The sequence below is a fragment of the Palaemon carinicauda genome, chromosome 4 (genome assembly GCF_036898095.1).
Source record: "Palaemon carinicauda isolate YSFRI2023 chromosome 4, ASM3689809v2, whole genome shotgun sequence".
NCBI classification, from domain to species: Eukaryota; Metazoa; Arthropoda; class Malacostraca; order Decapoda; family Palaemonidae; genus Palaemon; species Palaemon carinicauda.
The window spans coordinates 50,371,849-50,385,311 of record NC_090728.1 but is presented as its reverse complement, the minus strand read 5'-3'; the positions used below and the strand labels follow the sequence as shown (position 1 = coordinate 50,385,311).

The window sequence follows — 13,463 nt, the reverse complement described above, 5'->3', positions numbered from 1 at the left end:
CATGATAAACTCTATCTTACATGTATCTTAACATTCTTTTAATCCAGCAATTAGTAATGATTCTTATAATTTTGCTCCATGATAAACTCTATCTTACATCTATCTTAACATTCTTATAATCCAGCAATTAGTAATGATTCTTATAATTTTGCTCCATGATAAACTCTATCTTACATGTATCTTAACATTCTTTTAATCCAGCAATTAGTAATGATTCTTATAATTTTGCTCCATGATAAACTCTATCTTACATCTATCTTAACATTCTTATAATCCAGCAATTAGTAATGATTTATCTTACATCTATCTTAACATTCTTTTCATCCAGCAATTAGTAATGATTCTTACAATTTTGGTCCATGATAAACTCTATCTTACATCTATCTTAACATTTTTTTAATCCAGCGATTGGTAATGATTCTTATAATTTTGCTCCATGATAAACTCTATCTTACATATATTTTAACGTTATTTTCAATCAACCAATTGGTAATGATTCTTATAATTTTGCTCCATGATAAACTCTACCTTACATCTATCTTAACATTCTTTTAATCCAGCAATTAGTAATGATTCTTATAATTTTGGTCCATGATAAACTCTACCTTACATCTATCTTAACATTCTTTTAATCCAGAAATTAGTAATGATTCTTATAAATTTGCTCCATGATAAACTCTACCTTACATCTATCTTAACATTCTTTTAATCCAGCAATTAGTAATGATTCTTATAATTTTGCTCCCCGATAAACTCTATCTTTCATATATCTTAACATTCTTTTAATCCACAAATTAGTAATGCTCCATGATAAATTATATCTTACATCTATCTTAACATTCTTTTAATACAGCAATTGGTAATGATTCTTATATTGCGTTATTTAGGAGGCAACAGAGACTCTAAGGCACACTTTTTCTTGGGAAATTTTTTCGCTCTATTTATCAAACCAAAACATTTTATTCGCCAACCGTTACAAGCCTCTGCAGAGGCGTGTCATGTAGTTTTCTGTGAATGAAGACTAATACAGAGAATAGAATAGTCCTGGAGAGAATGACGCTGAAGATGATGGCTAAAAAAAATTGTCTATAATTATAGAATGGAGACTCATTTCTAGAAAATCCTCAGATATCTTCCATATATATTTAAGAGAAAGTGTCTGGATCTCTCTCTCTCTCTCTCTCTCTCTCTCTCTCTCTCTCTCTCTCTCTCTCTCTCTCTCTCTATATATATATATATATACATATATATATATATATATATATATATATATATATATATATGTATATATACATATGTACATATATATGTATAAATATATTTATATATATGCGTATATATTGATAGATAGATAGATAGATATGTGTAAGTTTATGTATGTGTGTAAATATATATATATATATATATATATATATATGTGTGTGTGTGTGTGTGTGTGTATACAGTATATATCTATATACATATATATATATATATATATATATATATATATATATATATATCTTATATACATATATATATATATATATATATATATATATATATATATATATATATACATACTCAACGCAGTGGAAAACCATAGTACAGAAGGGATGAGACTACACAGGACTAGAGAACAAAGGTTTGATTTAGGAGTGTCACTTTTTATCAGTCAACAAGTCCTTTGTAAACTTTCATTCTCATTATCATTGATAGTGTAATTCAACTCAGAATGAAACTGTAACTGTCAACCAGACTCTCTCCTTGAAAGTATTTTCGCATCTCTTCCTTTACGACATTTCGTATTTCTTCAACATGTTTTGGAGATGATAAGTACTGTGGTTTGATATCTTATTTATTGCTATGTCAGGTACAGCAGTTAGATTAACTCATGCAATATCTACTTTAGCTCCGCAACGCCCCATAGAAAACGGGAATAGGGTAAACTACACAAAAAGCTGGTCGGTTAGGATAGAGTTACCATTATTATTATTATTATTATTATTACTTACTAAGCTACAACCCTAGTTGGAAAAGCAGTATGCTATAAGCCCAGGGGCTCCAACAGGGAAAATAGCTCAGTGCGGAAAGGAAAAAAGGAAAATAAAATATTCTAAGAAGAGTAACAACAATAAATATCTCCTATATAAACTATAAAAACTTTAACAAAACAAGAGGAAGAGAAATAAGATAGGAGAGTGTGCTCGAGTGTACCCTCAAGCAAGAGAACTCTAACCCAAGACAGTGAAAGGCCATGGTACAGAGGCTATGGCACTACCCAAGACTAGAGAACAGTGGTTTGATTTTGGAGTGTCCTTCTCCTAGAAGAGCTGCTTACCATAGCTAAAGAGTCTCTTCTACCCTTACCAAGAGGAAAGTGGCACTGAACAATTACAGTGCAGTAACCCCTTGGGTGATGAAGAATTGTTTGGTAATCTGTGTTGTCAGGTGTATGAGGATAGAGGAGAATATGTAAAGAATATGCCAGACTATTCAGTGTGTATGTAGGCAAAGGGAAAATGAACCGTAACCAGAGAGGAGGATCCAATGTAGTACTGTCTGGCCAGTCAAAAGACCCCATAACTCTCTAGCGGTAGTATCTCAACGGGTGGCTGGTGCCCTGGCCAACCTACTACCTACATTAACTCCTAAGAAGGTAGTTCTAGGTAAGTATGTTAGGAAAAATACAAATTACTTAAAAATTTGTGATTTTAAACCGTTACAACATGCCAACTCTTAAAAAAACTAATACAATATCTCTTTATATCAGAATTGACATTTCCATTCACATCTTGCAAAAAGGTAATCTTGAAACATACGTAGTATAACTACTGTATTTGATGGAATCTTCATCTGCCCTTAGGCTTCGGTGATTGATGTAATTCCGTTGTGTCCGTTGTGGTTGGAGATACTGTGCTCAACTACTCAATGCGAGATCATAATAATTTCAAGTCATCGCAAATAAATGGGATGTTTGTGTGTGTTTGCAATAGTTATATTTATTGGAAATGTTATTTCTGTTGCAACTTCTACTATTGCTACTACTACTACTACTACTACTACTACTAATAATAATAATAATAATAATAATAATAATAATAATAATGATAATAATAATAATAATAATAATAATAATAATAATAATAATTATGATAATAATAATAATAATAATAATAATAATAATAATAATAATAATAATAATAATAATATTGATAATAATAATAATAATGATAATAATAATAATAATAATCAAGATAATAATAATAATAATAATAATAATAATAATAATAATAATAATAAGAAGAAGAAGAAGAAGAAGAAGAAGAAGAAGAAGAAGAAGCAGATATCTATTTCTATTTAAGCACATTTCAGTTAAACAAAATAAAAGGGCCGTTAATTTTCCAAGTAATCAACAAAAAAAAGATTGTTATTATTCGATGCTGATTGAAATCAGAGTCCAAAATAATCTTCTCTCTTGTTGATCTTTCAAGGTGAAGACATCGAGGAAGCTCCAAATGAAAAGCCGGTAAATAAATTTTGTTAATAAATTGATATAAAAACTTGAACAAAAATAAATTTAGATGGTTAACTTAACTCAATGGAAGACAAAATGTTCCAAATTCAAATTCCAGAAGCGAATGGTAGAAAGAATTGATTAAAAATATCGACGTTCAAGTTTCTTATGCCTAATTTGATGTGAACAAAATAGTGAAGGAAATAGTGGATTATTTACTTTTATAAACAAGCTTTGAAGGAAAACGTTTAAAGAAACATTTCTAGATCTTCCTCTAATCCTTTTTGCAAATACATTTTTTTACCAACCTATCGTCCCCCAAGTCTATGCATGATTCATATTACAGCAACTAATTTGACCACTTCATGATTATCTTTGTAATGCCTATTTATCAATTTTTTGTTTCCATATAAATTAAAACAAAAATTCATCTTGTACGTGTATCAGTCGCTCCTGCAGGTGTTCAAAGTTATCAAACAGCTGGTATTCAAAGGTTTAAAGGCCACTCATGAATGGCAAAGGCAAGGACCAGTGACATTGCCCTATCAATAAGGACAATGCCCTAGAGAATGATTATATATACATATGATCAGCGCTCAAGGCCCCTCTCCACCCAAACTAGGATCAAGGAAGACCAGGCAATGGCTGCTGAGTACCCAACAGAAAGACCTATAGGCTCCTCACAAGGATGATGAGGTTACAGCGACCAAAGAAACTAACTAGTTTGAGCGGGACTCGAACCCCAGTCAGGCGATTACCAGTCAATGACGTTACCACATCGGCCACCACAACCCTAATATCACAAAAGTCAGTCCAAAATATCATTTATCTTCAAAAAAAAAAAAAAAAAAAAAAAAAATTTATATCCATACAATATATTATGATCTATCTGACCTCATAAAAACAGACAACAATAGCTAACCCAAAAAGATCACGGCCAACGATAGTATCGTAATTTTACGTTAGTTCTGATTGTTCTACAATGTCATGAATCTTTGTGTCAAAAAGAAGATAATAAATCAAGTACGTCATGGGTAGCAAGCAGGGAAAAATAAATGTATTTCAGACACGTCGCAAATGATTCAATGTGATTTTTTATTCTGTCAAATACTCGAATTACCTCCAGAGAAGTAAAACATGAGACTTACAACTTACACATGTTTTGCTTTCATGAATACAATTCCTTTCAGGACCTTGCTCTTCTACACTTAGGAAAAATAACAGTAATTTTAATCGGAAATTCTCTGTAAAAATATACTGTTCTCAGCCGTATTTCAGTAAAATACAGGCGACCGTAATTTTACCTTACTTTGTTATCATCTTTTACGGGTTGGTGATCGTAATATCACTCCTTTACGTCAATTTATCCGTTTTTAAAACGGTAAAAATCCTGGAATAAATGTTGCCAGGCATTTGCCGTTTTTTAAATGCAAATTTTTAACAGTGTAAAATCATCAACTAATTTCTATACTTCCACATTTTTATAATACTAGTGTACCCGAACCGTCAAAATTAACGTTTAAATATTTAGATAGATATACATATACACGCACACACACACATACACAGACTCAACTCCTCCTATCCCCTCCTCAAACCACTGGTTTGGCAATTTGCAGGAGGGTGTGGTTTCCGAGTGTATCTCTCAAGGTAAACCCGCTCACCGGGAATGATTACTCCCTCTCCTCTGAGCGTGGCAGGAAAGAAATATATATATATATATATATATATATATATATATATATATATATATATATATATATATATATATATATATATATAGCCAGACACTTACTCTTTATTATACGGGAAAGAGGATTTTAATTCATTATAAAGAAATCACATGCTAGCTTGGAAGCGGTCACATTAATAAGCCATCGTGTTAAGATGAAGGAATGATGAATGATGATTGCAGAGTACTACATATCATGACTGTTTGTCTCTTGATTACATTATAACTGTCCATGCAACAGCAATAACAACGTGTGTTTTGTGTTCAATGCATTGCAAAACTATTGCTTGCACTAACCTGTCTGTTTAGTAACTGAGAACGAAAAAGAAAAGGCAATAGCACAGATGAGGTATAATGATTTAGAACGTTTTCAAAGCAGATGTTGATAACACAATGAAACCCATATCATTAAGCAATTGTGAAAGTTTGGCATAATCCCGAAACAGAGGTTATAGAAATAATGAAATTAGGCAGTAGCGAAAGAATTCCAAAGTGTGACAATACAGGGAAAGGAATCAATTATAGAACAGAGAAATCCTGATATTATCGCTTTTTAAATAAATAAAAGTGTAAAATGTCAGAAGATTATTGGGTCCTTTGACTCGCCAGACAGTCCTACATTGAATCCCTTTCTCTGGTTACGGTACATTTATCCTTTGCCCACACATACACCGAATAGTCTAGCCTATTTTATCCATATTCTCTTCTGTCCTCATATACCTGACAACACTGAGATTACCAAACATTTCTTCTTCACTTAAGGGGTTAACTATTGGACTGTAATTGTTCAGTGGCTACTTTCCTCTAGGTAAGGTAAGGGTAGAAGAGACTCTTTAGCTATGGATACCTCACCAAGCTGAATTTTTCTGTCCTAGTGATAAAGAGCTTTTTAAGAAAGGGGAATACTGTTGTTGTTGTTGTTGTTGTTGTAGATTGCCTGGCCAAGCACGGGCTCTTGCAATTCTGCAGCCTGTAGGTATGAACATAGATGCTTTAATACCTACCTCTGGAGAGCGGGTCACCTCAACTTTTTATTTGGTGATCGAATGTGATTGGAGGTTAAGATAAAAGAGAAATATTGTTGAAATTTTTGATAATGGTGGCCTATACAGCCGTCCAGGACAGCAAGCCATGTCTTGGCCGAAAATTTTTTAACGATTTACCCACTACCTTTGAGGATGACTCAAATAACAGACGATTGACAATCCATGTAGATCACAGATTGTTGCTCATTGCTTAATTGCCTCAGAAGATCAGCGATGAGATATTTTCTTCTTCTTCTTCTTCTTCTTCTTCGTTGCTTACAGCCTTTACATATCTCCATTTAGGGTCGCTGTTTCGTATAAGCCTTCTCCATTCTCATCTATCCTGGGCATCCTGTTCACATAATCCTTTTTTCCCGCATGTTACTAGCTATTTTATCTTTTCATTTGTCCCTAATATTCAGGTCAAAGGTCATCAAAATTAGTCTTAGTGCTGGGATAGTATGAAGCAGGAATCGAAAGATCTGATGAATATCCATACAAAGATGATTAAGCTTAAGGAAACCGAGCTATTTCATATTGTTTGGAAACAGCGTAAGAGTTGAGAGAGAGAGAGAGAGAGAGAGAGAGAGAGAGAGAGAGAGAGAGAGAGAGAGAGAGAGAGTGCAATGATAACAGAGATACAGTACTCTTATCTTTAGATAAAAGGTCATGGAAACAAAGAGTTGAAGATAATTCTGTGACTTATCAAAATTATTGTCTGAAATTAATTCCTTACGATATCGATGGAAAAGAAATCTGAGTGAAATCTTAGAATTATATACATAAATAATAATATAAATATTCCCGACAATATATATATATATATGTATATATATATATATATATATATGTGTGTGTGTGTGTGTGTGTGTGTATTTATAAATATATGTATGTATATATACACATATATATGCATATATAAATTTGTATGTATGTATGTACGTATGTATGCAATACTCACACTAACACACACACACACACACACACACACACACATATATATATATATATATATATATATATATATAAATATATGTCTGCATACATAGTTTCTTATATTTCAATTCGACAGCATAGCCAAATTTGCATTCATACTCCATGTTTTCGTTTAATAAAATAAAATAATAATCCATATTTCTAAATCTTTCAGTTTAAGAACAAAGTTAAGTATAATTAACATTTCATATTTCCGCTCAAGAACGAAAGAACATTTTTATATACTTTTTGCGTTATCTTCAATGTGTGTAGTTGGCTACTCAAGTGGTTTTTTTTTTATCATGTCCATGGAAATTTTCAAAAAATTGTTTTCATCCTGTAAACTTGCATAGGAATTCACACTTTTTCTTTCAGTTCAATTGATTCAGAAATTTTTACATATATCTTTCATATTCACATTGAAGTTTTGTGTTAAACAGTTTAATCTGTGAACAGAGTAATTTCTATTGATATTTCCATGAATCAAAATTATTAATAGCTGCCATCATGAATAGAGCCGAAAATTTGTAATTGCTTTATTTACGCTTTCATTTGTAAGTAGACTTGAATGGAAAACTCAAATGTATCCCCAGAATTAGCAAATATAACAAGAAACATTTAAAAAAAAAAAAAAAAAAGCCACATATAAATTAAGAAATAATCTGGAAAATGAAAAAAAAATTCTTACCAGATGCAGAAATTGACAAAACCACACAACCACAAAAAATGAAACAGCAAGTAAGTGTCACGTTTTGGGCTCATTCAGTGACAACTTCACATTACCCGAGAAATAAACATGAAAATAGAAAGGCTCTTTAAGTCTTCATGTTACCTGATCACAAACAATAGACCCAAATGGAACACCAATGATGTGTAAACCTATTAGTCTGCGGCTTTTAAGTTTTACGAAGGTCACCTTACCAAAATTATTTTTTCTATCGTGCGAAAAATCTTCGGATTTTTTTTTTCTTTTTTCTTTTTTTTTTTTTTTAGATGGGATGAATGGGTCGAAGGATACGTGGTGAACCTTAGTGGGCGTGTTTAAGGGCGGGGTCATAGCTGGGCGATGGCACTTGGAAAGACGTGACCGCAAAGGACCTGAGCATCCTGACGGTTAGAGATAAAAACCCTGCGGGTTCCAGGACGTCAACCAGTGCGAGATCTAGCCTTTGGAAGCAAGGAATTCCAGGTAGGTTCCAGGTTTACGGAAACTAGTTGCTGTTATTATAATTTTTTTTTTTTACTTAGTGTTCTGGACTTGTGTTGATATATATGAAAAAAAGTATATTGTAAAAATTATTATTTTTGAAGTGCCGATATCATTATACATTCTAGGGAGCAACTCAAATAGGACCATCTGAGCAACTTCTAAGGAGAAATATATGCAAGTAAAAATCAATAATAATATATAAAAAAAATCAACAATCGCTAATCAAAATATTGTTTATTGGATCCAAGTTTTGCAAAGATAGATCATTATTGCCAATAATGAATATTTTCTTCACTGTGATTATTTAAAAATGAGGTACAGAATATTGAACTAATTCGGATAGTGTCTCCATACTTTCAATGTCCTTTTATCAACGCTGTGATCTTTTAGGCATATGTAATCATTCGTAAATATATGTTCCTTGTAACCTTTGTGCCACTGTCTTAGGGTAGAGTTTTCTTGCTTGAGAGTACACTCGGATCACTATTCAATCTTATTTCTCTTCCTCTGGTTTTTTTTTTTTTGAAGTTTTGATGGTTTGTATATGAAAGATTTGCTTCAATGTTGTTACTGTTCTTAAAATATTTTATTTCAATTGTTAATTACTTCCCTTGTATTCTAATTATTTCCTTCCCTCACTGGGCTATTTTCCCTGTTAGAGCGCTTGGGCTTATAGCATCCTGCTTTTCCAACTAGAGTTGTAGCTAAATATATATATATATATATATATATATATATATATATATATATATATATATATATATATATATATATGATAAATTTTGCACATTTTTACGTGGGTTAGTCACTGTCTATATAAGCTTGCCGACCAGGGTTCGATTCCCGGCCGGAGCCAAGCTCTTGTCTTTGTGAGATTTCGCCTGGGGCTCTGATCCCGAGGTCGTTAAGAGAATCCAGACATTAATATATCAAAATATATATGGCTTATTTGAATATATATATATATATAGCATCCTGCTTTACCAACTAGAGTTGTAGCTAAATATATATATATATATATATATATATATATATATATATATATATATATATATATATATATATATTTGTATATGTACATATATACAAATGTATATATATACATATATATATATATATATATATATATATATATATATATATATATATATATATATATATGTGTGTGTGTGTGTGTATGATGTAATCTAATTTACTTCTTTTAACCATTCAAAACCTTCCACTCTCCTAACTATTTCAGGAGCCGTAACCTAAAAGCATTAAATATGGCCACAACGACAACCTTCACCGTAGGACTAGGCGCCGCAGCCTTAGCCGGCGCTGCTAGCTTAGGCCTGGCTGGACTAGCCGTCGCCGCCTTCCACAGAGGCAGAGGCCGTCGGAACAAGGGACACCGCGGACACGGCTACGGACACGGCGGAGGACATGGCTACGGACATGGATACGGCTATCACGGACGAAAGAGGAGGTCCTTGGAGGACGAAGAAGCGACCCGGGAGAGAATCCTGGACCTGGTCCTGGAAGAGGATGGCATGGATTGCGGGAAGCGTATGGTGTGTGAAATCGCAGGAAACGACGAAGGGGAGCTTTCTATGGAGGAATTGGCCATTCTCTCTTTAGTCGGGTGAGGAATATCTCTCTCTCTCTCTCTCTCTCTCTCTCTCTCTCTCTCTCTCTCTCTCTCTCTCTCTCTCTCTCTCTCTCTATACATATATATATATATGTATATATATATATATATATATATATATATATATATATGTATATATACAGACACACACACACATATATATATATAAATATATATATATATATATATATATATATTCAAACACATATCTGTATATATATATATATATATATATATATATATATATATATACTGTATATATATATATATGTATGTGTATATATGGAAATATATAAATATACAGTATATATATATATATATATATATATATATATATATATACATATATATATATTTACACATCTATATATATGTAAACACACATATAAATGTATATAAATATATATATATATATATATATATATATATATATATATATATATATATATGTATATATATATATATATATATATATATATATATATATATATATCTACAGTATGTATATACATACATACATATATAATGCACATATATGTCAACATCATCAATCACATAAATTCGATTCTAAATATAAACAAGACAAAGGGAAAGTATATCCAAACCGCATGCTGTAAATCTATTATTGCTACTTAGCGGTTACTAATAAAGAAGTAATGTGCAATTAGCCTTATTTTAAAAACTTTAAATTAAAAATTTACACTTTATTTAGAGTAATGTGAATCATATCTTAAGCAATGATGAAGTTATTAATAACAATAAGAGAAAGGGCGGGGTTGACAATTATGGAGAATAGAGTGATTTGCTTTTTTTTTTTTTTATCAATAAGAAAAATTATTTATTATTGCATGCGTGAAAAGTCAATAGTCGATTGAAGCTTAATTTGAAGTGTAGAATATTTTCAATTTCAAAGTTATCAAATGTTGTCTGGGAAAAATAATGTGAGTACTTTTAATTACTTAACAGTGAATACTTTTAATTACTTAATAGGGAATACTTTTAATTACTTAACAGTGAATACTTTTAATATCTTAACTGGGGATACTTTTAATTACTTAACAGTGAATACTTTCAATTACTTAACAGTGAATACTTTTAATTACCTGACAGTGAATACATTTAATTACTTAACAGTGAATACTTTTAAGTACTTAACAGGGAATACTTTTAATTATTTAACAGGGAATATTTTTAAGTACTTAACAGTGAATACTTTTAATCACTTAACAGGAAATACTTTCAATTACTTAACAGTGAATACTTTTAATTACCTAACAGTGACTACTTGTAATTACTTATCATATAACTAATTCTCAGCAACTACAAACTACTCTAAAAATTGTCTCATAAAAAGCCAAAATCTCAAATAGGTAGCTTACAATTTACACCATTAAAGAAAGGTCACAAAAATTATAATGATGCTGAGGAGAAGCGGAATGAATAATTTCAATTATTTATTAATACACAAAATTCAGTCTATAAGTTTTAACATAAATCTAGAAACATAAGCAATGCAAAGTACAAAAATATACAAATGAAAAAATAGGTTGAATGATAGATTGGGTAACAGAAGCAAGGTCAATAAAACTATTTTTGATAAATTTGAATCATAATAATGTTTTAGCTTTTATTCTAAGATTACTTTCTACTTACGTTTATGAAAGGTGGCGTGTTTAACCAAGATCCCGGCACCCCATAACAATACGAATTACCTTTGTTGATGTGAAATAATATGGATCTGTAATTTTATAAATGAACTTTAAGACATATATCTTTAATTGTGAACTATGAAGATTGATGACATTTTACGGGTATTAACTCTGCCAGCCATTTTTATTATCATTCTTACGACATCTTAACTAATCGCCATGTTGATTATCCCATTAATAGTAATATCACAATTGTGGTTAATGCGGTTTTCCACAATAGATAAAACAGGAAAATATGATTATAATTATTGTGCACGTGACTCAGCAAAAATGACAACTAGATATTTAGATAGATATGCACACACACGCAGCCCCTCTAGGGTATGACTACTCACCCTCCCCTTACCAGAGGGATGGAGAGGTCTTAGCGTGACCGGAGAGATATTTACATACTGTATATATATATATATATATATATATATATATATGTATATATATATGTGTGCGAGTGTTTATATAATATACATATATGTGTGTATATATAAACATATACATACATATATATATATATATGTATATATATATATACATTTATATATATGAATATATGTACGTATGTATATGAATATGTATGTATATATATATATATATATATATATATATATATATATATATATATATATATATATATATAGCACCACACTTGCTCTTTTTACACAGGGGAAATATTTTCAGCTTTACCATTCCCAAACCCTAATGGAGACTTTAATTTTATAATCCAAATAATTACTGAAAAGTATTTAAGAATATATAACCAAACTATTTCTGACGGAACTATATCAATAAGTTTTTTCTTTTCCAGACCCGTCGTCCAGCCCGGGGAGGGTATCCTTCCCGGCACGGCCTCAACAACCTACAGGATAGCCCGGACAGCTGGGTCATTGCAGTCCAATTGCACGGAGCTATACCCTAAGTGCCCGATAGAGGGCAGGACACTCGTGGAATCCGTGATGTCGTATATACCATAATAACTTCTGTCTGATTAATTATACCATTTGGTAGCTTTTTGTTTTTCTAGGAATTGGTGGAGTTTCTGTATTCTATTTTATTACTTTCAAACCATTTTACTTTTTTTTTTTCTAAAAATTGGTGTGTCTCCATACTTTGCGATACTCTTCTTAAACCCCTTCAGTTATTTTCCAAATTAAAATATTGATTAAATATTTAATGTTACTCTATTTAAACCACTTCACTTATTTTCCAAATCAAAATATTGAGTAATGTTTAATGTTACTCTATTTAAACCACTTCACTTATTTTCCAAATTAAAATATTGAGTAATATTTAATGTTGCTCTATTTAAACCACTTCAGTTATTTTCCAAATTAAAATATTGATTAAATATTTAATGTTGCTCTATTTAAACCAATTCACTTACTTTTCAAATCAAAATATTAATTCCATTTTTAATTTTACTCAATGTAAATCACTTCACTTATTTTCCAAATCAAAATATTGATTCCATATTTCATGTAACTATTTAAACCACTTCACTTTATTTTCCAAATTGAAATACTGATTCCTTATTTCATGTTACTCTATTTAAACCACCTCACTTATTTTCCAAATCAAAATATTGATTCAATATTTCATTTTAATCTATTTAAACCACTTCACTTATTTTCTAAATCAGAATATTGATTCCATATTTCATGATACTCATTTTAAACCACTTAACTTATTTTC

General features: G+C 30.9%; 1 protein-coding gene across 1 annotated transcript; it reads left to right on the top strand.

The window, feature by feature from the left end:
* The first annotated feature begins 8,394 nt into the window (after window positions 1-8,394).
* On the top strand, window positions 8,395-12,745 carry LOC137639071 (uncharacterized). The gene is made up of 3 exons (XM_068371392.1): window positions 8,395-8,417; window positions 9,679-10,062; window positions 12,580-12,745. Exons 2-3 carry the CDS (start codon window positions 9,704-9,706, stop codon window positions 12,743-12,745), a joined length of 525 nt encoding a protein of 174 aa, XP_068227493.1. The 5' UTR covers window positions 8,395-8,417; window positions 9,679-9,703.
* Window positions 12,746-13,463: the final 718 nt, after the last annotated feature.